Here is a 27,987-nt window from a genome sequence, read left to right as displayed (position 1 = left end):
ATTTGGTGATAACAGCTGCTGCTCTGAAAGCAGGAAGGCTGGGTAGTAATTTTCTTTCTTTTCCTTTGGTTTCCTAGGTTTTTGGGTCCACTGTAACGACTCCAAGCTGAATGTATGTAGTGTCGAGGAAGTGTGCAAAACCCAGGCCTACATCCTTTTTTACACTCAAAGAACAGTGCAGGGCAATGCAGGAATCTCTGAAACCCAACTCCAAGCTCAGGTGCGATCCAGGAACAGTGATGAGGACAGAAGACTGACATTCCCCTGAAGGGATCATTGGTCACCCAATGACCTCTGGCTTGTTATTGAAACCATCTATGTTCACACATCCTTCCTCTTGGTGGGAATTAAGGCTGACTGAAGGAACAGATTTGCCACAATCTGGGGTCAAGAGTAGGAGTTGTCAGGCTATTCAGTCCTGTCATGAAATTTGTAGTCAATTTCTTTTTAATGTATTTGGATATTCCCCACCTTCCATAAAACAGAACAAAAGGAACAGCCTCTTCAGTCATCATCCTTTATCAACTTCTCTTCATTACAAAAGGGATTCTGATTTAGAGAGATAGATGTAAATTGATGATGTCCAACAAGGAGAGAAACCTTGTAGGCATCTCTCTATTATGCCTTTTTCTCTCTCCCAATCAGTGCAAAACAGCACCATGAGCAGGTACTGTGGTTATTCCCAGGTGAGGAAGAGTCCTGGACCTGAGCCAACTGCCTTATCAGGCTCATTACCCTGGGCTCAAGCACGATGACATGTCCCAGGTGGTTGGGTAGTTTGCAGTTTTAGGATTTGGCTATGTCAGCAGAGGGGTTGGATAGATGGATGCTATACATTTGTCAGTCCTGGATAAACACCTGTCTGGGAAATCAATGAAATTGTGCACTTAAAGGAAAAAAGAAAAAGAAAACCACATGAAGAGTGACCATGGAAAAATCTTTTTTAAAAATGTCATTGTCAACTCTAGGAAGACAAGCCCTGAAATTTTCTTAAACTGTTTTGGGTGTTTAGAGTGTAAACCAAGATCCCTACATGAAGCAAAGGCAGTAGTCACTTTATAACCAACCACAAGCAGGCTTTTGAAGTGTCCTATACATTGCCCATTTGTGTATCACCTCTGGGCTGCCTTTTGCTGTGCTTAACAGCAGAAAGGACAGCTCCCATGAGAATGCAACAAGATCAGTAAAGTCCATCCATTGCACTCCACTCCTTACCTCATTGCTAGAATAAGTCTTCGAACTGTAGATCTAAGTCATGGGCCCTAGACATATAAGTCTGTCCCTGGATCAGCCATGTATTCCTGAGGCTTCCCCAGAAGTAAGGTCATTGGGAACAGGGAAGCCCTTCAGTCTAGCATTTGATTTGAATGGTTTTTACCATGTTCCACAGCCACAGTCCTGCTCACTGACAGTACAGACATCTCAAAGAGCAAGGGCCTCCATTATACACTTGAAGATCTTGTATCATCCTGAGGAGTGGCAGTTGCTCAGCAACCTGTCCCCATTATAGCTGTGCAGCTTGCTGCTTCTGGGCCTGACCCAGATCCCTCCCAAATTTCTTGAGAATTCAAGATCATTTAGAACTACACTATCTGTCAGAATTAAAAGCAGATGTGACCCAAGTGCTGGTGGAAATGTACCTTACTCTTTAAATTGGAACTGCAATTACAATTGTAATACAATTACATTATAATTGTAATGAAATTACACAGGTTGACCTTAAACATGAATGTACCCTACTTACTGGCTAAGCCACCACTAAGTTTACCTTCTGAGCCCTTTGGCTTTGGCAACCCTTTTGAAAGTAAATTACAAACCATAATAGCATTGTGGCTGTTGCTGCAGTGAATGAAGCCTCAGCTTATCACTATGAATGCTCATCTTTTGACTGAGTATATCACATTAATATTTGAATTCAGGTAGAGGTACAGCTGTCATTTGAATGGAGTAAATGTGGAAGGGAGTTTGGGAGGGAGGAAAGTTGGGGAGGGGGAGGCCAGAAGGGAAGGGAAGAGGCTAAAGAAAGAGGGTAGGCTTAGCCAAGCTGATGAACCAGATTTCCCAAGCAGATCTGTAGCATTTGCTGTTGACCTCTTTTGAGATGGCCTCTCCCAAATGACCCACCAAACAGCACTAAGACATGGAGACATAATAGACACACAGGATGGCTTACCCTGGTAGGGAAAGGAGTAACTATACTTTGAATTAAACTTGCTTTTTCCAACACTGTGAGGTTTCTGTAATATTTAGCTTTTATTTGGAAGCGATAGCGTATAGCATTTTTTATGCTGTTTGGTTTATATTGTCTCCTGCAGGCTTCTTTATATAAGCTTTGCCCAGGGCTCACTCTCTGCTATACACTGTTTTAAAGTGTCTCAGCTGCCAGGGCCACCAGAGGAGGTTCTGATGTAGAGTTAAGCTCTCGAGGCCCAAATTGTTAATCAACACAATTGGGAACTATGTTTTTCGTGGTGACGGCAAAACCCATTTACCCCAAGAGTTAAGGATAGTAAACCTGTTAAAAGGAAAATAAGAATCGTGCCTCATCTTTCACTGAATCCTATATTTATTATTCTAGAATTGTAGAAATTAAAAGATAGGACTAATAGAGTACCTATTCCATTCCACTGGCCAGTCCAGGGGAAAATTGTTTTTAAAAGATAAAAAAGCAACACAATGTGATAGGTTAATACAAATACTCAAATTTAATTTTAAAAAAGTAGTTTTATACCAAATAATTATAAGGATTATTAAGCTGATTAAAGAATGTGTAAAGTAAATGCTTAACTTGGCCAAGCACTGATCAAAATGATTTTAAAAACCTTTTTAAAAATTAGATGATACAGAAACATGAGAACTACCACCCAAGGTACCCTGTTCAGACAGGACAATGGTTTTAAGAGGTCAAGATAGCACTGGAAGCTAAGTAAGAGTAGACTTTGTGCTAAAGTTATGAAAATGAGGGCTTCCTTCCACTGGGTAAGTCAGCCCAAATTTCAAAGCTCAAATGAGATAAGCATAAAATGCCCCCTTTTAATTTATATAAATCTTGAACATAGACAAGTCTCAGTTGCATCTTGCTTTTTTAACATGAGAAAAGACAGGAACCAAGTGAGACTTGTAAGGAAAGGCCACCAAATCTAATCCAAGTTCTACTAACTGAAACCTCATGGATCCACTTGGCTCCAAAGAGCAAGTAAGTGATTTTATTAAAATCTCATTCCCAAAACATTTGCCACTTGGCCAGCATATTTACTTTCCACTATGATGTGCTTTCCCAGATGAAGGCATTCTGGCCCCAAAAGGTGTTTTACCTCAAACTAGTCTGATCTTGATATTTTCATTCACCTGAGGCAAGCATGTGTGCTACGTTAAATCAACAATTAACCCTCGGGAAGTCAAGAACTGAAGCCCTTATAGAACAGGCAGGGCCCTTGCCAGCTTAGATTCAGCCCCCTTCTCAGGGTAGGAGGCAGCACCACACTGTAAATTTCCACATGTCTCTCAAAATGTCAAAAATAAAATTGGAAACTGTAGAAGTGTTAATGTGTCCTATGGACTCAATAGCAAAGTTTATTTTTATTTTGAATGGCAAGGTTTCTTGAGTCAATGATTGTAAAAAGTTCCCTCTCTGGCTTGCTTCATTCCAGCCAAATGCAAGAAAAGACCATGCAAGTTAGAGTTGGCTGGCACAACGGTGCTCTTAGCCCCAACTGGGCTCCTGTAAGCTCAAGCAGAGGTTGACAGTAGTCAAATAATGAGAACTTTTTTGGGGGGTGGGGAGGGTGGGAGGAAGGCCAGAGCAGGGGGTTGGGGGTGGGGGGAAGGGAATTTGCTTTACTTTATTGATAAAGCTTTGTGAACTAATTTTATACAAATCATGAAATTTGGTGCCTTGTACTCAGTTATGGTTTGCATGGGACATGAGTTTTAAGGAAAGAATCCTTGTCATTCAAGTGACAAAGGAGTTTGTGTGGTTTTTCAAGGACTTTCAATATCCCAGATTTTTTTTTTTAACATTTCATATCTGTGTGGATGCAAGTTGTTCTTACCAGCAGTTTTCAACTTGGTGTTGTTTTTTATTGTATGTGTCCAAGATCTTTGTATTTGTGATTATTTAAAAGCAGATTCTAATCCTCTCCCTCACTCCACTCAACCTGTCTGTTGCAAATGATAACTCAGGCCTTTTCTAATCAGGATGGGGGGACCATCCATCCCAAATACATCCCATCTTTCTTAGGAGACTTGTGTTCAGTCTAATTTGGGAAGAAGTGCTTTCCCAGCAAGTTGGTCAGAACACAAATTCTGGAAAGGCCTTTCAGTTTCTAACAATGGCAAACGGTTAAAAGGAACCCCAAGTTGGTTCCTCCTGAAATACGGAGCAAGTGTGAACTGAAGTTCTTTGCACAGAATTCCAAGCAACAATGTAATAAATGCAACTATCCTCCACATGTGAAATGCTAGTTATTATATAGACCCAGCTGTATTATGGGACAGCTCAACATTCTCTTCCCACTCACCCTTCTCATCCCCATCCCCTAAATAACTTGGAGAAGACAACCACAAAGCAGATCTATTGTGTTCAGTAGAATAACCAACTGAGGAAGATAACCTTCCTTAGAAATTCTCTGATCTGTTCATTTAATCCTGATGAGTAGTGTTAACACTGGATATGTGAAAGGCACTCCATGAGATGTTTTAATAACCTCATTTAAAACCCATTTGATGATTTGTGTCTTGTCAGTTTTGTGAGGGTGGTATCTCAAAGCTTCCATAGCAGTATTCCTGCCAGGGAGGCATGCAAACACCCACACAGTGGATTTTTGAAGTATTTGCTTTCATCTTAAATGCAAAATTTACTCTTTAGCAAAGGACTTTTGACTTCAACCATCTTTGTACAAAGTTACATGAACCTCACTTAAAAGCTTTCTGTGTGCTATAGCCACACTTAATCAAAGGGTGAGGGGTTTTTTTTTTTGCTATCTTTTCTACTTCCTGTATCTTGGATCTCAGAAAATATTTTCCAATTTAATATCTAAGGGACCACATTAAGACAGCATTTTAAAAAATAGTGTGAATCACAACCGATGTAAAACTGAAGGAAATGCATTAATATACATTATTTGGCTTGGAGAAAATAAAAGGTATATAGCAAATTGCAGTAAAATCTTAATTGATAATGGGGTAGGAAGTAAAAATCAGCATAGTTCAGTTCCTGGTGAACTGATTTAGTTCCCTTTTGGGAACTGTTGGTTCATTACTTATACAGGCACCAAATTCCTAACTTTTTAGGACCAATTTTATATAAATCCTCCCCATCTGCATTGTTGCAAATAAGCCCAAGTTCTCCAAATAATTTAAAATATCTATTAAGGTGCTGTTAAGATTAAATTTTAATTGATCTGAATGGAGCTACTTTTATTTTGAAGTCTTAAGAACTTTTACTGAACTTTTATTCATACTTCAAATTTAAAGCTACAAATAGATCTGATGTTTGAAATAAGTTTTTGTAGGCTATAAATTTTAAGACAATGTATTGGTTAGTGTCCTGTTAGCACTGGGTCATCCTATTGCCTAGAATGCCTACTATGGCTTAATATATTACCTGCCTTTAGCACTGATGGCAGTAGCCTCAAACCTGATCTTCGTTCTCATCTGTAATGCTTATTCTAACATTTTGTGGATTTGAGGACAGCGCATCACTAGTCCTCCCATCCCAGGATTAATGCAGAGTCTGGACTTTGTGGTGTGAACTTCTTGCTTAACCCATATCCCTGTATTATCTACTAAACTCATGGTTTCCTCTTAATATTGTTTTTGCTGCAAGGGACTTGCACATTTTACAGGTGAAAAAAATGAGACCCAGAAATAAGGTTGCTTAGTGTCACTTTCTCAGTGTTCAGTGCTCAGCTTTCTTTTCACAGAAAAGCACTATCTTTTTTGGATATTCTTACTGAGAGTGCTAGGGCCTAGGAGGAAAATCGTGTCCAGTACCTATTTTTACTTTAGACATGTGGCATGATTGCAATGGATTCTAACAATGCATGAAAGAAAAACTATATTCAACCATCTTGAGGCAAAGACTCTAGAATCTATCTCCTACTGCACAACAGATGCTTAAGTCAGTTGAGCTGAAAGCATCCCCCATTCATCCAGCATTTTGGAAGTACCAGTTCAACATAACATTAAATGGCTACTGTGTCCAAATCACTGCACTAAATAAAAGGCACAAACTTGCCTAAGTGTATGATACTAAGTATATAGCTAAAGCTAAATGCAAAAATTTCAGAGCCAAGGACTCAAATGGAGCTTCCAAATATATAATGAAAGGAGTGGATTTCCAAATTAAAGCTTTGATGAACCCAGGTGAGAATTATAAGTGACTAAAGTGACTAAGCCTAACCTATTCTGCCCAGCCCTTTTCCTCCTCTACAGAGGCTTGCATTCCTTTCTAATAACAACTTGGACCTGTGGTGGCGAACCTATGGCACACATGCTAGAGGGGGCTGCTCCCTTCCTCTCTCCAGGCGTATCCGAGAACATTTCTCCTATCACCTACTCACCTGCTCCCCTGCCCCCTTCCCCAATGGAAGAAGCCCTTCCCTCCACTGTCTAGAGTAGGGGAAGACATAGGCAGGGGGTGGTTCACATGCAGCCTGAGGGTTGCAGTTTGAGCACTTGGTCTAAAAGGTTGACCATCACTGACAAGTCTATAATGACCTCATCTGCTCCAAAACTGAAACTTCTGAAGTTAACTGAGGTAGCATCTACATTTTTAAGCAATGGAAGATTCTTATTCTGAGTTCTCTCTAAACCCACTCCTTGCATATTCTATTAAAAACTTTGAGTCCATATGTTCTATCTACTTTCACATTAGATCAGCATTGTCTTTTTCAAATGGAGTCATTTTCATGCACCTTTGCCCTGTCTCCAGACTTCAGCCTGTATTCTAGCAAATGTCCTGGTGGCAATTCTAAAACCTGCCTAAAGCACTAAAATGCTATGCAACACCACACTGGCATCCCACCCCTCTGAAATCCTGCTCAAAATTTAAATTCTTAAGTGAGTTTTATCCCACAATTACCAACATCAATTTCTAGTGGTTGCAGTTTGCCTGGTCAAGACTTTTTAGTTTTGTTTTCCCTTTAAGCAGCTGACAAGTCCCATCTTACAACCCATGATGAGGGCCTGTTCTGTTCTCTCTTGAATATGAAATATGAATCATGTTTTTATGATTTTTGTAAATCTTTACTCTTTTTACACCTTGTTTTTTTGTAAACTGAAGTTTCTTATTAAAAGAATAAAACCCAGGGTCTTAATTGACTGTCTTTATTTCAAACTTTGGGGGGGGGGGGGGGGGAACCATCTTTGTATAACTGAAGAAAACAGCAACTGCGACTTTTGCAACCCACTCCCTGCCTGGCATCTGTCCAGCCTCTAAGGATATGCAAAATAAATATACAATATGGAGCAAAGGCAATATACACACCATGCTTAAGTAGAGACTGAAGCTATGGCTGATCATTGACTGACTGACCAAAGAAGAAAGATCTAATGTACAGAAGGGAATGCAGTAAGTCTGAATCAGATTTGTAGTAGCTGGTCAAAGCAGATCTTCTGGTGGTCAATGTCAGGGTCATACTGCTGGATGGATATAGCTTCCAAGAAACTGTATTCAGATCACCAAAGGCAGTATTAGAAATGAAGTCACTAGTTACATCTGTGGAAAAAATACATTGGACTTGAGTTTTAACTTTCCCATACTTCTCTACTTCCCTACTACACTCAATGGATAGGGAGTGTGCATTAAGATGAATACACAATAACTCAAAAGACTAATAATAGCTGGGGTACTTACTTGCTACAGGCCTGGCTGGGGTGCCATCAAGTCAATGTCACTTAGGTTCCTGGCCAGCCACACACCAGCAGCAAAGAGTCCCAAATTAATAATCAAATTCCTGGAAAGCAGAGCAACTCTTTAAGTCTTGTTATTGGGGATCTTATTTTTTTATAATTTGGGGGAAATGGCTACATTTTATACTACCCAGAGAAAAACCTACTTTTTAGGAGAGGCAAAACTCTGGACATTTAAAACCAACCCCTTCCTCCAATGCCAGGATTGTCAGTACTCATCCCAAACATCCTAAAGTTCAAGGAGAGTTGGGTAACTAGGCATAGCTTAAGGGCATGGCTAAAATGTCAACTTTTTAAAAGTTTACTGTGCCTGAAAACAGGAACTGCCTACTTAGGAGCAAAACAAAACAGGCCAGGGAGTGAAAACTCAAAAGTTGTTGCAGACTTCCAGTTTTTGAATGGGTTTCCCAAAAAAGGAAATGGAGAAACTCGACACCAAAATGAGGGTGTTAGAGGATACTAGGGAATAAGGAAACAGATTCAAATCACAGCTCTAACAATGACTAGGTACTCTAACCTTTCCAAACCGACCTTCCTCAACTGCAAGCTTTGGAAGATAATGCCTTTAAGTCTCATACAAACGTTAAAGCGTTTAAATGTGACAGCAGTTCACATTTAAGGATAAACGGCCTGGGGAGAGAGGTGAAAAGAGGCCAAAGAAAACTCCTAGCCTGATATTTGAAAAATGTTAATATAGACCTAAAAGGGCCTTCAGAGTTTATCTAGTTCAACTCTCCCTTATTTCGCAGACGAGGAAAACTGGAGAATCCATAAAAATAAAATCATTTCCTCACGCAGAGGGTGGTGATTGTCCCAAGGTGACACCGCGTGTCAGTGGCTAAAACAGGATCGGAGCCCGTGTCTCCACTATTCTCTTCCACGACAGCGCCTGCACCCTCGCCCTCTCCTGGGTCCAGCCGTGACTCAGGGATGGTTCCTGCAACCACAAGGGGAGGAAGGAAGGGGGAACCACCCTGTCCTCTGCCGAGAAGCCGAAGAAACGAGACCCCGTTACCTCCGGAAGTCGTTCCTGTCGGTGGCAAAGCGGTAGGCGCCCCTCAACCACTCCCCGACGCCCTCTGGGGCTCCAGGCCCTCCGCCGGAGGCCCCTGCAGGTGGCATCGCTTGAGGCGGCCCCGAACATCCACTCGAAGCCATAGCAGGGAGGCAGACAAGTCCCAAGAGCTCAGCTACACATGGGCTCCGGCTCGTCAGCTCGGCTATTCGGCGCCCCTAATTTGCGTCACTTCCGGCTAGAACCTTTCCCTTCCCCTTCCCCCTCTTCTCAGTCGCCGCGGGACAGCGCTAGGCCGGCAGGGGGCGAGAGTGTGCCAGGAGCAGGGCACGTGGTTGGGAGGGCGGGACTCTTACGAGCTCTGGGTGGGATGGATCACCCTCCCCAGCGAGTCACTCACACACGTGGTCACTGGATGATCACTTTTTATTGAGTCCGTCGGTCTAAGAGGGCTAGTGAATGCATAGAACCAAAGGGTGGGAAAGGGACTTAAAATAAGAATCATCTAGGCCAACACAAATATAGGGGAAATAATGAAAGGGGAGAAAGTAATTTGTTTAAAGGCCCAGGGCTCGTTTACTTTACACCCTCCTGTCTGTACACCAGTCAGTCAACAAGCATTTGGACATTTAAGGTTAATAAATGCTTGTTGACTGACTGATCGACCCCAAGATCTCAGAACTGCGTGATCTTTGACCATGGATGGCAGCTGTCAATGCAAGGCTAGTACTATACTTGGAGCTATAGCTGACCTGGCAAACAACTGGAATAGCCCCAGGGGGCTGGACTTATTTGAAGACCCAGAAAAGGAGGCCAGGTGCCTTCACCTCACAGCAGAATCCTACTCACTCACTCCCACCCCAAAGATCTCTGGGGCCTGAACCCCTGCCCATTGCTGAAAGTTTCTTGGTTGTTGCAATCTCCTCTTGTATTTGCTAGGGGAGTGGAGGTGGGAGATGAGGGTGGGGTCTCCTGTCTGGGACTTAGGCTCTGGTTCACATTTCTCAGCACCTGCACCTGAAGGGGGGAGTGGGGATGAGAAGGGAAGAATCCTAGCAGACCCTACACTGTCTTCCTGAGGCTCTGTCTCCTTGATGAAGGTGGAGACTACCAGGAGCAGTGGGGCCCCCAACCCTGGATTGAGGAAGAGGTTGTCCAAGAAAAAAACCATCAGGCTCAGAATCTGAAGAGGAAGAGCAAGTCAGACAGGGTCCATCTTCTGCTGGATGTGAGGTCTTCAAAGAGTGACTCAGGCTTCTTCCTGTAGGGGCTTTCTCAAAGATTCCAGCACTGTTTAGAAAACTCTGCGGAATCCTATCTTGCTCAGGGCTGTCTCTAGGCTGTTCCATGCTGTTTTCATGGCAGGAACTCAAGGAAACATCATTGCTCTGGGAGACTGTGGGAGAAGAAGCAACAGAGGTCAGTCAACAAAAAAGAAGAAACAACATAAGTCAGTTTGTCACCGAATAAGCATTTATTAAGTGCCACTGTGACCACTCCAGTCCTTTTGCTGAATTACTGCTCTTACTGAGGGGCATAGAAGGCTGTTTCCCCTTTTCTCTTTCCTTTTGCATATTGTCTTTCCTCATTACAATGTAAGCTCCTCTTTTTGTGGTGACAATTGAAAATTATGGGGATGCCCATCAGTTGGGGAATGGGTGAACAAATTGTGGTATATGTTAGTGATGTGCTTTTGTGCTATAAGAAATGATGAGCAGGATGATTTCAGGAAAAGCTGGGAAAATCTACAAGAACTGATACAGAGTGAAATAAGCAGAATCAGAAGAACATTATATACAGTAGTATTACTAATTAATTAATATTGTATGATGATCAACTGTGAAAGACTTAGCTACTCTCAGCAATACAAAGATCCAGGACAATTCTGAGGGACTTGTGGCAAAGAATGCTATTCACCTCCAGAGAATGTTGGAGTCAGATGCAGATCAAAGCATACTATCTTTCACATTAATTTATTTATATTTTTATTTGGGGGGGTTGGTTTTATATGTCTTTTCTCTTATAATAATGACCAATATGAAAGTATGTTTTACATAATACATGTATAACCCAAATCAAATTGCTTACCAGGAGGAGGGAAGAGAAGGAGGGAAACAATTTGGATCTTACAACTTCAGAAAATGTATGTTGAAAACTGTTATTACATGTAATTAGGAAAATAAAATATCTTTCAATAAAGAAAGAAAAAGAAAAATTTAAAAATAGAATGTAAACTCCTTGGAACAACTAGATGGCAAAGTAGATAGAGTACCAGGAGTCTGGAGGACCTGGGTTCAAATCCGATCTTGAAACATTCTAACTTTGGAGCCCTGGGCAAGCCACTTAACCCCAATTGCCTAGGCCTTGCCTCCCTTCTGTCTTGGAATTGATACTAAGAGAGAAGGTAAGGGTTTAAAAAAAAAAAAAGGATGTAAGCCCCTTGAGGGCAAGAATTGTCTGTATCTGAGTGCTTAGCACAGTGTCTGGCATATATGTCTGCAAATGCTTAATAAATAATTCTGGGCTAGACTTACCTGTAGCATCTGGCACTTAAAAGCTCTTCAAAAACACCTCCAATTTACTATGTTCTAGCCAAACAAGCTTTCTTGCTGTTCCTCACAAAGGATACTTCATATGCCTAATCTGTGCCTTTGCATTCTGGCTACCTCTCCTCTCTTCCAAATTTGGAATATACTCCCTCTTCTCTCCCCCTCAACAAACAATCACTTCTTAAGCACCTACTATGTGCTAAGGTCTAAGAATACAAGGGGAAACATTTCTTTCCAGACTCCTTTTACAAAAGGCCTTTCCTGATGTCAACTTGAAATCTAGAAACCCCCAAGTTTGGTTAGCTAGAAAGCTGAAGACCTTAAGTTTGCCCGTTCCCCTGAGAATTCTCCTCAAGGTCTCAGACTTACCATATTAGACTGAATAATAGACCTCGAAATACTTGCTTATCTCTAAATATTCTTTTAGTCTTAGAAGTTCTCCCATAATATCAAAGTCCATTCCCTCGTAGCTCTGCCCTCCTCTGGATATTTCCCTTTTGTATCTATTGTAAAGCCTTAGCTAGGTAGCTCAACCTCTGGCTGCAGTTCCTTTCCCAAGCCTGTCAGTGTAATTAGCCATGGTAAAGCCAATCAATCATACTTCCCTGTCCCATAGTTCCCCAAGAGGTATATAAGTTCCCCAATTATCATGGTGTCAACATGGAAATATAGAAATCCCCAGTTTATTTAGTTTGAGTGTAGAAACCCCAGGTTTTGACCGTGTCACAGGAGAGGTTTCCCCCTGAGGGAAGGTCCCTCTTCACCAGACAATAAACATCCACTTCAGCTTTGGTGCAGTAGGTAGTGCATCATTCTCGCAAGCTGAAGGTCCTGAGTTTGATCCTCTGAAGGAGGGTGTGATATACTGGGAAAGGCTTCTGGAGACAAAAGAGCTACTTGACTTCAGATGGGGTTTGCCCCCCACCTGAAGTGGATGTTTATTGTCTGGTGAAGAGGGACCTTCCCTCAGGGGGAAACCTCTCCTGTGACAAGGTCAAAACCTGGGGTTTCTACACTTAAACTAAATAAACTGGGGATCTCTATATTTCCATGTTGACAATGGTCAGAGCTGGTCATGTCATCTAGTGTAGTGGCATCCAATGGTTAGTGTAGCCAGGTCTTTCAGCTCTGTCTGCTTTTGGGCAAGTGATTCTGTGTGGAGGTCTAAATATCTAGTACTATCCTTCTCCTGGTTAAAAATTTGGTTTTTCTGACTAAGACTTCTGTGTTTTTCCCTCAAGTTAACAATGATCTCCCAGGGGCTAATGCCTTCCCACACAATTATCTAGTATTTATTTTGTATAAACTTCTCTTTGTAAGTATAGTTCCAGATACATTGTAAATTCCTTGAGTAGGGACTATCTCATTTTTTGTGATCCAGTGATTCTGTGTTTCAGGAGCTGGGAAAGCAAAGACAGGATCATTGAATCTCAAACTTCTAGCTAGAAGGAGTCTTAAAGGTCTAGACCAAATAGGTAGCACAGTGGATAAAGCCATGGGCTTGGAAAATCAGAAAGACCTGAGCTCAAAAACCATGAGCTCCTTCTTCTTACAGGTGAGAAAACTGAGGCCAAGAAAGATGATTTGTCTAAGGTCAGATAAGTATTAAGTGGAATCTCCAAAAAAGAGTCCCCGTTCAGTCCCCCTTCAAGACATTCATGGTTAACCCCTAACTCAAGACTTTTGAGTTTTCTTTAAGTATCAAGTTGCTTCAGTACTCCTGACTTCTAATTTCAAGAGAGAAGTTGGAAGAGTCCAGCCTCACTTCAGGTTGCTGTAAATCTCAAAATTTCTTAGACTTATAAACGTTGGAAATTTCACCATTGGGAAATTTCATACTTGAAAAATTTCCTATTGAGAGTGGGAACTCTATTGGAATGTGAACCCCATTGGCATGGGAGGTTCCTCCTCCTCCCTTCTTAAGATTACTTTAGGATAGAAACCTTTTGCTGAACAATGGAAAGGGCTTTGACCTATGCTTAAGCATAGAACAGGAATTTCTTTGAGTCATGATTGATTTTAGAATTGATACAATGGAGATACTTGGAATGACAGAACCAGGTCTTGGAAATTGCAATCTCCACCCTACTCAGTCCTAACAGGATTTAGGAAGGGCTGCGGCATAGATCAAAATTTAATTATTTCAATCTCTACCCTACTCAGGGTAACAGGATTTAGGAAGGGCTGTAGCAAAAGATCAAGATTTAATTATTTGAGAATATGACCTTCAACAGACATGTGCAAAGCCACAGACCTCTGGGCGGTTCTGGGTTAAGCTAGAGCCACCATTGGCACAGGGAGACATGGACAGTGATTGGTAGATGTGAGAACTGAGGGGAGGGAACTTGGATGGTTTCCTTAAAGATAGAGGGGTCTGAGGACTGAGGGGTGGTGGGAGAGTTTTGGCTCTGAGTGGTTGGAGAGGTGCTCTGAGAAGCTTGCTCTGAAGGAAGCTGGAGGTGGAGGCCCCTGAGACTGTTTCTCCATTTTGGTCACGTGAGTAATAGGGACTGATCTCCTTTCTTTGCCCCAGCTATCTAAGGGCTTGGGCCTTTTGGCCCAGCCTAAACAGAAGGGGTATGTAAGCCCTATTCCCTTCTCTCCCCTTTCTCTCTCCCTCTCTCTCTCTCTCTCTCTAATTCCTTTCTTCCTCCTGTTTGTAATTAAACTCTATAAAAGGTTGACGGCTGACTTGAGTTTTCATTTAGGAATTACATAGCTGAATTCCTTGGAGACCTTAAATTAATATATATCAGTCTTTTAAAGTGATTTCCTTGTCACATTGCTCAAGGAAAAGACTCTAGGAAGACATAAAAGAACTGGCCATCTGGATCATGTCCCTATATGAAACTTATACAGCCCCCAAAACTTAGCTATTCCTTTTCCTTTCCCTAGCTTCTATCGTGCTTTTCCAAAACTTATTCACTTATTCCTCAGACTCTTGTGGGGGAGAATAAAGGGGTGTATTTCAACACAGGATATCCAAGCGTCCTTCCCTTTACTCTCATAGGGTTGTCTATAGTCAGAGACGGGAACAGCAAGGAAGGAGGTAGGGTGCGGACAGAACCTGCCAAAGGGGTTGCAGCCACTATCTGCTGAGTTTTATTCTAGTTCAGTAAAAAGAAAAATGAAATTACAGGGTTTTGAGGTTGTCATTGAAGACCCTGACTAAATAAAGCAGGGCTGTGCTGGGGAAAGGTGCGTGTACTATGCTAGCTATATCTCCAATTTGGTTCAAATTTTGATGTTAAAGACAAGTGTAAATTTCTCTGTTTGGCATTTTCAAAACAAGATAGAAAATAATTTGTTCTAGTTTTTAGGGGAAAGAGACCTCAGCCCCCAATTCAACAATATTTTACAAAAAATAAGTGGTCAAAAATTATATTCCTATAGATAAAGCTTCCACATCTAGTGAAGAGAGTAGTAGGTCCCACATGTGTAATGAGGTTGTTCTTGTGTGGTTCCAAAAGAGGCAGAAGAGACATCTCTAGCATCTTTTCTCACCACCCTTCTTCAAAAGCAACTACCAGGAGAGGAAGCAGGAATTTAGGGCTAGAAGCTACCACTTTGCTCTCCTCAGAGATGAGTAGCAGGTTAGAAGTATATCTATCAACTCCCTCAATATTATAGGCCAAGGCCCTCTCTGTGGACATGCCCACCACTACCCTAGCACAGAGTTGGCCAGAGTTTGTTACTAGAAAGCCAGAGGGATGTGGGACCAGGCTCTTCCCTTCCCCTTCTCCACATGTGCCTGAGGATATCACCTGCCACTGGTCAAGGGGATATAATCAGGTTCCATTTAACTTCTGTCATTTTGCCATTTGGGGGAAAGAGGAAGACCCCAATCTAGACCCCAAGCTCCATGTCTTAAGGCTTGACCCCTTTCTTTCCAATTTGCCCGTTCCACAATGAACACACATAGCAAAAGGCAAAGAAACCCCTTTGTCTAAATCATAACAAAACAGAAATCAGTGAGTCTACATAGGATATTGTCAACATGGAATCTAGAAACCCTCAAATTTGTAGCCTTTGACATGTGATGACCCCCCCCCCCCAGTTTAGTCAGCTTGAAGGTGAAGATCTCAAGTTTGACCTTGTCGCATGAGAGTTTCTCTCAGAGGGAAAGCCCATCACATTTCAAATTAACAATAGATTTTAAAGGTGGAGCTAGTAGTAGTGGTAGTCTCTTGGTTACCTAGAATGACAAATCTCATTAGGTGTTAAGTACCCTTTTTTGTCCCAAAGGTTTCTCCCCTTAGGCCAAAGTCCTTTACCTAGGTAACTCTGCCCTTGGCTGGATCTTTCCCTTTTGTGTCCATTATAAAGCATCAGGCTCTCACAGATAATCCTGTCTAGGGCTCATCCTTTTCTTTGTAGCCATTGTAAAGCCAGTCAACTAAACTCTCCAATCCTCAGTCCCATTACTCCAAAAGGGTATATAAATTGTCCAGATTCTATGGTGCTTCAGAATTATCAATCTCTAATCTCTAGGGGTTGGTGTTCCCAGGGGTCTGTGGCCAGAGCAGCCAAAGTTTAGGGCTCTGTGTAGGTTTGTGGCTCATATCTCTGTGGAGGTCCGGCCGAGAGGAGCTTGCCAAACCCCTCTTCTAGTTTTTCTCATTATTTCATAATCTATGTTTTTTCCAGCTTGAACCCAGGACCTCCTGACTCTAGGCCTCGCTCTCTATCAACTGAGTCACCTAGCCACGCCTAATGACATGGGCACTGTACCCCAGAAACCCAGGCGAACTATTGTCAAGGGAACTCCCTTGTTGTTTTCCTGACTCTGAGCCTAAAAACACCCAATGACCCCACCTAGGGTCCTGAAATGACTATCTCCCTCTGATCGTCCTCTAGATGGTCAGAAAGATGCACCTTCAGACCACACCTCAATCCTATCGGACATCTGTTTGTCCCCTAAAACTAAGGAATCTTTATGTCCCCAGGCAGACCCCAGTATGATCACCCCACCTCATGCCTGAGTGACTGTTGTGAAGAATGTATAAAATCCCCAGAACTGATGTCGTCTGGGGGACAGCCTCTCCATCCATGCTGTCCTCTTGGGGCAACAGCCTTTCCTTTCATGCTGTCCTCCCAAGGAACTGCTCTCCATCTTGCTGTTCTACCTTGCTATCCTCCTGGCCACTCTCAACATTACTTTCTAAATTAATAAATCTCTTTTTGTTTTTAAGCTAAGTTTTGGAGTCATTGCATGCTTGCAAAAGGCATCCTTCCCGAACCCAAAGGGTATCCCTTTCCACACCCATAACACTAATGTAATATTTATTATGGACCTACTATGTTCCCAGGTACTGTGCTAAATGCCGAGGATACAAATCATAAAGAAAATCATGGGGAGAATAACAATTGTACTCCTTACCTCCCAAGGTTGCAACACTAACTGGCCTCAGACTCAGAAAGACCGGTTCAAGACCTTGACAGGTACTGACTATATGACTCTTGGCAAGGGACTGTAAGTGGTGGAGTAGGTGTCAATCTGTATTAGTGAAAGAAGTTTCCAGGTACCCTGAGAAATCACAGTTGGGCTGGGGGCTCTAGAAGGAGGGGGAATAGGGAAATGTAGCTATTATCTTTACTTTCCACCAGACATCTGATGCTCCTCAGCATCTGGGATCAAGATGCCTCTCCCAGATTAGCTTCATCACCTCTAAATTACCATGCTGCTAACTCAAGCCTTGAAGGACACCACCTCACTCAGCTTCATCTTTCATTTGATTGGAAAGCTAGAAGGTGGAGTAACAAACTCCTCCCAATGCCTTCCTTTATTCAGGCCCAAAATTTTCTGCAGCTCTGATCTCAAGTTCATGGAATAATATACAAGATGTCCTTATGTCGGATACCCCCAGGTATCCCTCCTACTACCATCTTTCTATCCTGCTTCCATTTGTGGATATCTCCTCCAATTACATTTTTTTAAAAACCTTTCCTTCTGTCTTAGAATTGACACTAAGTATTGGTTCCAAGGTAGAGGAACAATAAGGGCTAGACAATTGGGATTAAGCAACTTGCTCAAGGTCACACAGCTAGGAAGTGTCTAAAACCAGATTTTAACCCAGGACCTCCCTTCTCCAGGCTTGGCTCTCTATCCACAGAGCCACCTAGCTGCCCCTCCTCCATTACATTATACATTCCTTGAGAGCAGGAACTGTCTTTCTTTTTATTAATTGTATCTCCAACCTTTAGCATAATCCCTGGCATATAATAGGTGCTTAATAAATTTTTATTACATTAGATTGGATTGGCATTCTGTCCTTCCCCTTTGCTTTAAGCTGGTTCTCTCTTACCAAGGGTCTCTCCTTCAGGCTGACTAGGCTCTGCATCAGAGTCAAGGCGGCTTTCAAAACATCTGGGGCAGCAGGGACCACTGCCAGGCAGGGTATACTGCCCAGAGCTAAGGGGTCTTGTACAATCCAAGCAGCAGAAATGATCTTCATGCCAGCGCCTCCCTGCAGCCTCTGTGCATCGACCAGAGAAGATGAGCTGTGGAGGAAGAACAGAAAGACAGAAATGGAGGGACTTGATTAAGGCTGGGGAGACTGAGTCTTGCAAACTATAGAAAGTGAATCATAGGGCCCTAGACAATGGACTATAAGCTGAAAGACCTGGATCCTCAGAAGGGCTCTGCTGCCAACTAGCCATTAACCTGGCCAAGGGCTTCAATTTCCCAAACTGTAAAGTAAGGGAATTGGGCTACAATGGTTCCAAGGTTGGTGCTCCAGAGGTCTCCACCTCTTCCCCTGCCCTAGCCCTCTTTATCTCCTTCCTACCCTTCCTTTCTGAGGGAGTCATACCTACTTGGTCACAGGCAGGACAGCGAGGTCTGAGCAGCTCCGCATGGTGCCTGCCACAATACAGGTGCCCTTTATGGTAGAAATAGATCAAGTCGAGTAGGGCCTGGCTACAGGCCTGACAGGTAAAGCAGCCAGGATGCCAGCAACTACTCTCTCCTGCCCTAGCTGCAAATACCCCAGGCTCACCTGGTCTCAGATTTGTACCACACTGTGGGAAAAGGAACAGTGTCAGAAAAGAGCCAAGAAAAATTTCCTTTAGCCTCCATAAGATGATCTCTAAGCCATCTATTCTTTCTCCCTCCTCTCTAACTCTGCCATTCACCTCCAAAAAACACTTACCTATTCACATACATGCAATGCCCCCTCCCAACACACACCATCTATCCCCTATCACAATGATGATGAACCTATGGCACGGGTACCAAAAATAGCACACAGTGCACTTTCTGTGGGCACTTACTTGGCTGGCCTTCACCCCCACCAGAGTTCCTTGGGAGAACAGCAAAGGGATTTGGGTGTATCTTTTCCCCTCCCCCTCTCCATGAACCTGATGACATCTTTTCAATCCCCTGCCCTTATGCCCAGCAATCCAATGGGAGCACACATCAGGTAAGATGGGCAACTCATAGGGGGCAGAGCTGGAAGGGAGCAGAGCACTCAGGCTACTCCCCTCCCCTTCTCTACACTCTCCGAGGACATTCCTCACTGCCCAATGGCAATGCTTCCTCCCTCCCCTATGTGGGATAAGGGGGAGGGTGCACCTGGTACTGGGGTGGGGGGCGAGGAACATGGCATGCAGTCTCTGGGGGAGACAGGTATGACATTGGATCTTAGGGGTGGGATGAGGGTGGGATCTGGCACTCCATCTCTAAAAGGTTTCCCATCACTGCCCTATCATATTCGTTCCCCAAATCCAGCTTCTATCATAACCTCTTTCTACTTTTCTTTTCCTCCATATAATTTCCTCTTGATTCTATTTTTTCTTATATCCTTACCTTCTGACTTAGTAGCAATTCTAAGACAGAAGAGTGGCAAGGGCTAGGCAATTGGGGTTAAGTGACTTACCCAGGGTCACATAGGTAGGAAGTGTCTAAGACCAGATTTGAGTCTAGGCCCTCCCAGCTCCAGGCCTAACTCTCTCTACTGTGCCACATAGCTGCCCTTCCCTTAATTCTATTTATGAAATATTCTTCCCCCTCTTTCTTACAGTTTCTTATTTTTAAAGAGTTGATATTTCATCAATGTAGAAAAGTCTAAGTAAGGAGCTTCCTCTTCTGAAGCAAATCAGGATCTTCTCTGAAAATTACAGTCTTGGAGCACTACCTAGGGGCTCTGAGAGGTTGTGAACTCCTAACAGTCACAAAGATATGGTACTTAATCCCAAGGTTTCTTGATTCTGTGGCTAGCTCTCTATCTGCTATGCCATACTGACTCTATAGACCCTTAACACCTCCATAATGCAAAACCAATCCTTCTATATGACCCCTGGAGTTCAAGGTGGATAATAGTGACTGATTAGGACATAATGGTGCCAGGAGCAATGGGATTCTGGAGCAACTCACCTTCTCACACATATGCCCTTCAAACCTAGGAGGTACCAATCGGATGACCCCCTGACCCAGGGCCTGCTGTCTCCGATGGGCACTGAACAGTCGAAGCTGGACTCTCTCTTCTTCCCCAAGAGTGGAACAGTATCGTTCCTGTTAAAATATTTGAATGATGGATCATGTAGCAGAGGGGGAGGGGAGGAGTAAATTTAGGCCAAAGGAAAAATGATCAGTTGCTAGGAAGCAAGTCTTCTTGCTTGAAAAACAAAAACCAGGAAGAAGAGGCTAGTAGATGATCCAATAGGAGAGAGAGGAAGAAAGCCGTATGTAAGCCTATCAGAATCTCACCTCTTTCAAGAAGCCTTCCTTGATCATTCAATAGCATTAATCTCATAGAATCATAGAATGAGAAGTGACTTTAGACGTCAACTACTCCAAACAATGCATTTTTATTTGTAATAATTTTATTATTCCCAGCTTTTCCCTCCACCCCCAACTAATTCTTGTTTCTAAAGAACCACTGTAAAATTTTCCAGTCCTAGGCACAGTCAGTGCTCAATGCATATAGGATGGATCAAGATGAACTGCTCTGGGAGAGAGATGACAAAGAAAAGAGAAAGGAGAAAGGGAACCCGGCAGATGAGGGGTGCATTTCTGGGCTCACATCACTGTCTTGTGGAGGTAGCTGCTGCAGGAGGGTTCGGATCCGAAGCCAATTTGGGGACCTGCCAGGATCCACATAGGAGGACTCCGAGTCACAGTATACTGGCACCTGAAGAGACAAAGCAGAGCTCTGGAGCCAGCTGGTGGGATTTATTATATGTCTGGACTTCTTTCATCACCTCTTCCTCTCCATTGAAACTATTCACTTTTCTCCCCTTCTACATTTTCTATTCTTCATTCCTTCTACATTTAGGGAATTCCTTCTATGTTCCTGATTCACTTTGATTCAAGAATACTATGGGTAGCTAAGTAGTACAACAGATACAGTGCTGGGCTTAAAGTCAGGAGTATTCATCATCCTAAATTCAAATCTAGTCCCAGATGCTTACTAGCTATATGACCCTAGGCAAGTCACTTAACCCTGTTTCCTTCAGTTTCTTATCTGTAGAATGAGCTGGAAAAGGAAATGGTAAACCACTCCAGTGCCTTTGCCAAGAAAGCTCCAAATTAGGTCAAGACTGAATGACAACAAGGGAATATTCTCTATACCCTAAAGTATCTGCTCCACTGGGACTTGAAATTTCATCATTAGAAATTCATTCATTTGACTAAGTATTGCCCTCTTCCATTAGTCCTTTTTTAAACATGTGTCTCTTTGGGATGCATGAAATCTCTGATACTATTAGTGCAAATGCTCCAGAAGGTCTAATTTTCAGCCAGACAGAAGACCTGAGGGCAACATATCTGGAGTGGGGAGAGTTGTATGAGATAGTTTTGACCAAAATTGACTCAACTGGTTTAAAGATCTAATTCTAATACTGTATTATTTCTAATTTTTACCTTTTAAATTGAGGCTCAGATCTGTCCTTTAAATTTCTTTTCTCATTTCTTTGTTCCTAACAAATCCAAGGAATCCTTTTACATTCCCTATTCTAGTGTATTTTCTAAATTGGGGCAATTGAAATTGAAGATTATGGGCTCCATCAAGTTCAGTAAACAAAATCCATCTTAGGTCAGGTGTGTCTGAGCAGCAGGATATATTTCTTGAATTCTGCATTGGGGTAGATGAACATTGTCACTCTTAACCAGATTTAATCTGATTTCTTCATCTAGACATTGGTATTTTAGGATTGGATATGTGATTTTCCATATCAGCTTGAAATTGGGGAAGGACTACAAACAATTATTCCTCCTTCTCATAAGGTATTCACCAATTAGAGGATGTCTAAAGGAGAGCTGGATAATGAAATTCCAAAGTTGTATTTAATGACTCAAAATGCTGTATGTCTTGGTCTTTGAGCACCAAGAGAAATCACTGACCAATTAACTTACTGGTTATTGCTAACCTTATCAATAAATTGATTTTCTTAATTTGAACCCAGTTTCTCAGAATTTTTAATCATCACACTGGAAAAGCAAATTCCCCAAGAGATAGAAGGTTCTGCTTGTCCAGGAGGGGAAAAAGGGAAGAAGGGTCCTTATTACCTGGGAAGGAAGGGGATCAGTTCTTTCCTCCTCCAGGGTGAAGTAGGACTCACTGTCCAACAAGCAGGTTGTTGTCTTTTGAGCTCTGCAGGTGGATTTATCTTCTTGGTGGGGGCAGATTTCAGTAAGATCAGATAGCATAGGGAAACAGGAAGAAGCTACTCAAGGAAAGGATTCTGTAATAATGATTATGATAGCATTAGTATAGTGCTGTGTGAAGATGGGATTAACTTTCCCCTGCCTATTTTTAGATTTAATTACCAAATGGTTTACATCCCATTTATCCTAAAGTCTGGGGAGGTCTGTGACTCCCCCCCCCCCCCCCCCCCCGCAATAGTGGGTGATGAATCAGAAACCCATTGACTGCCTCCTGGGCAGTCCTAAGCAAAACTATAGCTGAAATTGGTCCACATAAAATGGAAGGAAGGCACAGGAAGTGATGAAAGGAAGGGTCTATAAAAGTGGCAAGAACTTCCTGTGACCAGCTCTTTCACCTTGGAGCTTGACCTTGAAGGAGCTCTGGTTTGGGACCTTGGACTGCTCTTTGATTTTTCCCTTAGAACTACCATGTGGGTGAGTGAAAAAAAGCTAACTCCCTTTCCTGGCTTTTCTGGAGGTACTACCCTCCTCTTGGAGAGGCCTCGTGGCTAAAACCCTTGTTTAATTTTCCTCTGGGCCCCCTTTGCTGGGATCTCTGAAGCCCTGCCTGGTTCAGATTGGACAGAGTAAATATCTACTGTCTCTTATTTCCTTACTTTCACTCTTTCTCTCTTTTGTAAATAAATTGCTATAAAGTCATTCTGACTTGAGTAATAATTTCTGGTGACCACATTTTATATATTTAGTCTAAACCTTTAATTTTTAACCCATACAGCTTTAAAGTTTGAAAAGCATTTTAATATTTTCTTATTCTATCCTCATAACATCCATAGGAGGCCAGTGCTATTATTCCCATTTTATAAATGAGGAAATCGAGGCAGCCAGATGTTAAGTGACTTTCTCAGGGTTACAGAGCTAGATGACTATTTGAGGCCATATTTAAGGCAGGTATTCCAGAACTTTATCCACTCACAGTATAAGGAAGAAAGAGCCATGGACTGGGAATCAAGAGACTCATCACTTAACTTCTTTATGTCTCAGTTTCCTCACATTTGGAACCATGATTTTCCAAGATCACTTTGACACTATGATTCTGTGTTCTGTTCCTCATTAAGCAGACATAGTCAGAATTCTTCACCTTTTTCCATACATGACATGCTATAGCCCCAAATTTAGAGTTAAAAGATCTGAGTTTTAATTTCACCTGTTACTGTCTTATTGTGTAACCGTAGACCAGTTAGGTTATCCCTTTAAAGCTTTAGTCTCCTCAGCTGTAAAATTATAGAGTTGAATTAGAGAATCCTTTGGTGCTCTTCTAGCTATGCGGATGTGATTCTGATTCTATCATATTGCCCTAATTTCAACCTCCAAGTCTTTTCTTCTTTTCTTTTCTTCCTTCTACTGTCAGTGCTTTCTCTCATGCCCATCCAAATCTCACTCATCTTTCTAGGGTTAAGAGAGCTCATGCAATCTTCCCTGACCACTGGAGCCTCCACTGATTTTTTTTCCTCCTCCGAACTTCCATTCTACTGATAGTCCCTTGCAGTTGTAGAATTTATTTCCTATATCAGTTTTCCATTTTTGTTTTGCTTTCTAACTAGACTGTAATATGAATAGCTGAGAGGTTCAGTGGGTAGAGTATTGGGTCTGAAGTCAAGAAGGAAATGGCAAACTACTGTAGTATCTTCTCCAAGAAAACCCCAAATGGGGTCATGGAGAGATGTACAAAACAAATGAAAGACTATATTATCAATGTGTGAAGGCTGTCAACATGGAAATCTAGAAGTCCCCAGTTTATTTAGTTTGAGTGTAGAAACCCCAGGTTTTGACCTTGTCACAGGAGAGGTTTCCCCCTGAGGGAAGGTCCCTCTTCACCAGACAATAGTCATCCACTTCAGCTTTGGCACAGCAGGTAGCTGTCAGTCTGAAGCTGAAGTTTGATCCTCGGAAGGAGGGTGTGATATACTGGGAAAAGCTTCTGGAGACAAAAGAGCTGCTTGACTTTGGATAGGGTTTACCTACCCACCTGAAGTGGATGTCAATTGTCTGGTGAAGTGGGACCTTCCCTCAGGGGGAAACCTCTCCTGTGACAAGGTCAGAACCTGGGGTTTCTACCTCCCTACTAAATAAACTGGGGACTTCTAGATTTCCATGTTGACACGGCTAATACTCATATATGTCAGATATGGAATCTATCTTCTACCCCCTTCAACCTAGCATGGTACTTGAAACAAAGCAATCAATAAATGTGTTAAATGATTGAGTTTTGGTCTCAGTTTTCTCATCTCTAAAATGGGAATAATTCTTACACTACCTCACAGGAAAGCTATAAGGAATTTGCTATTATAAACCATAAATCCTTATATGAATGGGAGCTACCCTTATTAAATATCCTGACTATGGGGTTGACAGACTGGACTATTAAAGCAATAAAACTGCCATATTATATCAGCCACTCCTTCTGTAGTCATATTTCTTTGAATGTCCCTTTTCCTGCTCCATCCCACCTCTCCCATACCCCATTTCCTTCTTCCTACCTTCCCTAGAGTCCACTCCTAGGTTTCCTGTAAGGAGAAGGTCAGATCTGAGGGTTTATCCTCTTATATCCCCCCACTCAGTCAGCCATTTTCTCACAGAATGCTGAACTCCTGAGAAAGACTCTTTGAATTAGAGTGTTATGGGGGTGCAGATGTGTACCCCTGGGGTTTGGGAAAGATACCTTTTGCGAGAATGCAAGACTCCAAAACTTAGCTTAAAAAAAGAGAGAAATTTATTAATTTAGAAAGTAATGTTGAGAATGGCCAGGAGGATAGCAAGGTGGAACAGCAAGATGGGGAGCAGTTCCTTGGGAGGACAGCATGAATGGAAAGGCTGTTCCCCATGAGGACATCAGTTCTGGGGATTTTATACTTTTTACAACAGAGCATTTGGGGAGGTGGGGTGATCATCTGCCTGGGGACATAAAGATTCCTTAGTTTTAAGGAACAAACAGATGTCTGATAGGATCGAAGTGTGGCCTGGGGGTGCTTCTCTCTGTCCATCTTAAATCTAGAGGACAATCAAAGGAAGATAGTCATCTCAGGACCCTAGGGGGGGGTCATTGCGTGTTTTTAGACTCAGTCACAAGGATGTAAGGGAGCAAAGGAGTTCCCCTGATGATAGTTCCCCTGGGTTTCTGGGGGTATAGTGCCCAAGTCAAGAGTATCTCAGAATTAGAAGTCTCGGAAGTAAAATTATATTTTAACAACATCCCTGACAAGTGATCATCCTAGACTGTGCTTGAAGATCTTTTATAAGATGCAAGTCCCTAACTCTTCTAAAGTGATCCCATTTCTCTTTAGGACAGTTCTTGTTAGGAAGTTTTGCCTCTCAGTGACTTCCCCTGGATACAGTTGCTAGTTTTGATCTCTGAGGCCAAGCAGAATAAGACTATGCAAAGAATTTAATCATGCATAACTGGTGGGATGGAAAAAGAATTGAGTCTGGAGGCAGAAGCCCTGGGTTCGGATCATAGTTTTGCTTCTAAATAGTTATGCCAATGAACCTTTCTTGGTTTCACTTCCCTCTATAAAATGAGGGGGGTGAAAAAGCTAGCCTCTGTCTTCTCCAGTTCTAAATGTAAGGTTCCACAAAAATCATTATTTCATTTGAAAACTGTGACCTCCCTGGGCGTTACCGGCTCCTATAGGCTTTTGGTCTTCATCCTAATACAGGTACACAGACCTGTCAGAAAAGAAATAGCTGTTTGACATGGAGGATAATTTTTCTGGGCAGCAAATATGAATGCCTTTATTTTCTTGCTCCCCACCTTGATTCCTCCTCCCTTCCCTATTTTCCTCCCTAGGCAGCTACTTGCCTTGCCTGCCCTTAGTTTCAGCTTTGGTCTAATTGCATTTTCAGGAAAACAAGTCTTTAGATTTTTTGAAGACAGCAAACCTGAGTCCTTAGGTGCCAGGGGGAGATCTACGTTGGGTGGAGTTGGATTTCAGAAGGAAGCTCCCTAAATGATGATGGCCTAGACACAGGGAGTTCCTATTCCCCTATAATCCCCTAGTACAGAAGTTGCTTCCACCCCCAGGGCCTCCCGGGCTCCCAAGGTCCAGCTTCATGCCAACCCCTAGGCCCTCCCCATTCACTTGCCTGTTGCTTTTTCTCCTCTTTACCCTCGGGATTCTCTTAAGAAGTCCCAGAGGGGCCAGGTATTGTGGGACTCCGGAGGCCAGAGTAGGAGAAATTTGGCTCCTTCAGTCCCCGCTTTGGGGTCCTCAGTTCGGAAGTGGGCTCGAATTCTCTCCAACCAGCTCAATGATTAACCAGCTGCCCGCCCCGCCGGGGGCAGTGCCCTGTGGGGCCCCAACATCAACCGGATGGGTGGGGAGGTGAGCAGAGAGAAAGGAAGGGAAAGGGGCAGGATTCTGGCTTGGGATCCGCCTCCAGAGAGAATCATTCTAGCCACCAAACTGGTGGGGAGGAAAACAGGGCAGGAAGCATGCATATCTACTGTTCTGTCCCAAGACATCTTGTTCTCCTTCTTCTCCAGTCCCCAAAGGGGTGTTAGGCTAGGGAACTAAAGGCTCTCACCTCCTGCCAGGCTGCTGCAGCTACCCTTCACTCGCCCTCCATTCCCGTCCTCTCCTCACCAGCCAGCCCTTCCCCTTCCAATTGTGCTCTCTCCCAGACATGGAGCCAGATGTAGGAAGCACACATCCTGGAAAATTTGGTCTGGACCGTGAAAGGAGTGTGTGGGGTACGGGGAGAAAAGGAAGGTGAGAAGAGAGCGACCACCCCAATATCTGGATACAGTGGAGTGGCTGGTAGCCTTACCCTCCAGGTCTCCAAACACAGTCAAACACAATAGACATGGGGAATTACACAGCTTTGCATTCATTTATATGTCACACATTTAATGTAAAATAAAGCTACACCTTGCGCTCTCTCTCTCTTTCTCTCTCTCTCTCTCTCTCTCTCTCTCTCTCTCTCTCTCTCTCTCTCTCTCTCTCTCTCTCTCTCTCCTCTCCAGTCTTCTCAGGTATCCAGTCCATTCCACTCATTCCACTCCTTCTCTAGAGTCTCGTAGCTCCTCCCTGCCCTCACCCTTAGTGTTTGCCAAGCCAACCTCTTTTTCCTGCGACTTCAGAGTCTTTGAAGCAGCAAGGAACCTGAAGAAGAAACAGGACATGGCTTGTTCAGGCAACCCCACCAGCCCTCTTTAGCCTGATCTAGACCATCCAAGACCTTGAACCAATAATCTCAGGAATACTAATGCCCCCAGACCAGCAGCCCTTCTTACCACCCTCCCCAGACATAGGTGAGGGGAGCAATCAGTGTAGAGAAGAGGCTCTCTCTCTCTCTCTCTCTCTCTCTCTCTCTCTCTCTCTCTCTCTCTCTCTCTCTCTCTCTCTCTCTTCAAATTCTTACCTTCTGTCTTAGAATCGGTACTAGGTATGGTTTCCAAGAGAGTGGTAAAGGCTAGGCAATTGGAGTTAAATAACTTGCTCAGGACTTCATAGCTAGGAAGAGTCTGAGGCCATATTTGAATCTAGTACCTCCTGTCAACAGCACTGGCTCTCTATCCACTAAGCCACTTTAGCAACTGCTGACCAACTGATACAGGTGAGGGGTGGTAGTATTCCCTAGTCCACCAGCCCTTGAAACCAAGTAAACCTTTGTGGATTTGTGGTTGCTTCTGAGGGTTACAAAGCCACAGCTACTCAAGACCCAGAAAATAAAGCTCATCATCAGAAATGGGAAGAGAGGCAGAGAGAGGGACCCAGAGAAAGAGACAGAGAGAGCTCAAACCCCAGCAGTTTCCCCATAGCTTTGAAAATGTAATACAACCCACTTTACACGTTATATTATCAAAGAATAGATAATATTCTATAGTAAAGACTAAGCTAGAGATA

General features: G+C 42.9%; 3 protein-coding genes across 23 annotated transcripts in view; 1 reads left to right on the top strand and 2 right to left on the bottom strand.

The window, feature by feature from the left end:
* The window catches only part of USP49 (ubiquitin specific peptidase 49), a 166,384-nt gene extending 159,065 nt beyond the window's left edge, over positions 1 to 7,319 (top strand). For 16 of the 18 annotated variants that reach the window (XM_056818214.1, XM_056818227.1, XM_056818216.1 and 13 more), the window contains one exon: positions 78 to 496. In XM_056818214.1, coding sequence (XP_056674192.1) covers positions 78 to 268 — 191 coding nt within the window. In that variant the 3' untranslated portion in view covers positions 269 to 496. Of the gene's footprint in view, positions 1 to 77 lie in introns of all 18 variants that reach the window. The other 2 variants (XM_056818218.1, XM_056818217.1) reach the window with 1 other exon arrangement.
* Positions 7,314 to 9,172, bottom strand: TOMM6 (translocase of outer mitochondrial membrane 6). The gene is made up of 3 exons (XM_001379872.4): positions 8,930 to 9,172; positions 7,859 to 7,958; positions 7,314 to 7,720 (listed from the first exon to the last, which is right to left on the bottom strand). Exons 1-2 carry the CDS (start codon positions 9,070 to 9,072, stop codon positions 7,862 to 7,864), a joined length of 240 nt encoding a protein of 79 aa, XP_001379909.2. The 5' UTR covers positions 9,073 to 9,172; the 3' UTR covers positions 7,314 to 7,720; positions 7,859 to 7,861.
* Positions 9,173 to 9,337: 165 nt separating this feature from the next.
* PRICKLE4 (prickle planar cell polarity protein 4) lies at positions 9,338 to 26,489 on the bottom strand. 4 transcript variants are annotated; one of them, XM_007483870.2, is made up of 8 exons: positions 26,225 to 26,489; positions 21,986 to 22,161; positions 20,502 to 20,609; positions 19,853 to 19,990; positions 18,477 to 18,498; positions 18,295 to 18,359; positions 17,784 to 17,979; positions 9,338 to 10,325 (listed from the first exon to the last, which is right to left on the bottom strand). In XM_007483870.2, the coding sequence occupies exons 2-8, from the start codon at positions 22,124 to 22,126 to the stop codon at positions 9,982 to 9,984; spliced, it is 1,014 nt and encodes a 337-aa protein (XP_007483932.1). In that variant the 5' UTR covers positions 22,127 to 22,161; positions 26,225 to 26,489; the 3' UTR covers positions 9,338 to 9,981. The 4 variants fall into 4 exon arrangements, with proteins under 4 accessions (XP_007483932.1, XP_007483930.1, XP_016286550.1 ...); XM_007483868.3 differs by having other exon boundaries at positions 18,295 to 18,498; positions 26,225 to 26,487; XM_016431064.2 differs by lacking the exon at positions 26,225 to 26,489 and adding an exon at positions 24,622 to 26,200 and having other exon boundaries at positions 18,295 to 18,498.
* Positions 26,490 to 27,987: the final 1,498 nt, after the last annotated feature.

This window comes from Monodelphis domestica, chromosome 2, assembly GCF_027887165.1.
Source record: "Monodelphis domestica isolate mMonDom1 chromosome 2, mMonDom1.pri, whole genome shotgun sequence".
Lineage (NCBI taxonomy): Eukaryota > Metazoa > Chordata > Mammalia > Didelphimorphia > Didelphidae > Monodelphis > Monodelphis domestica.
Note: the sequence above shows the minus strand (reverse complement) of the source record. Positions and strands in the feature narration are given on the sequence as shown.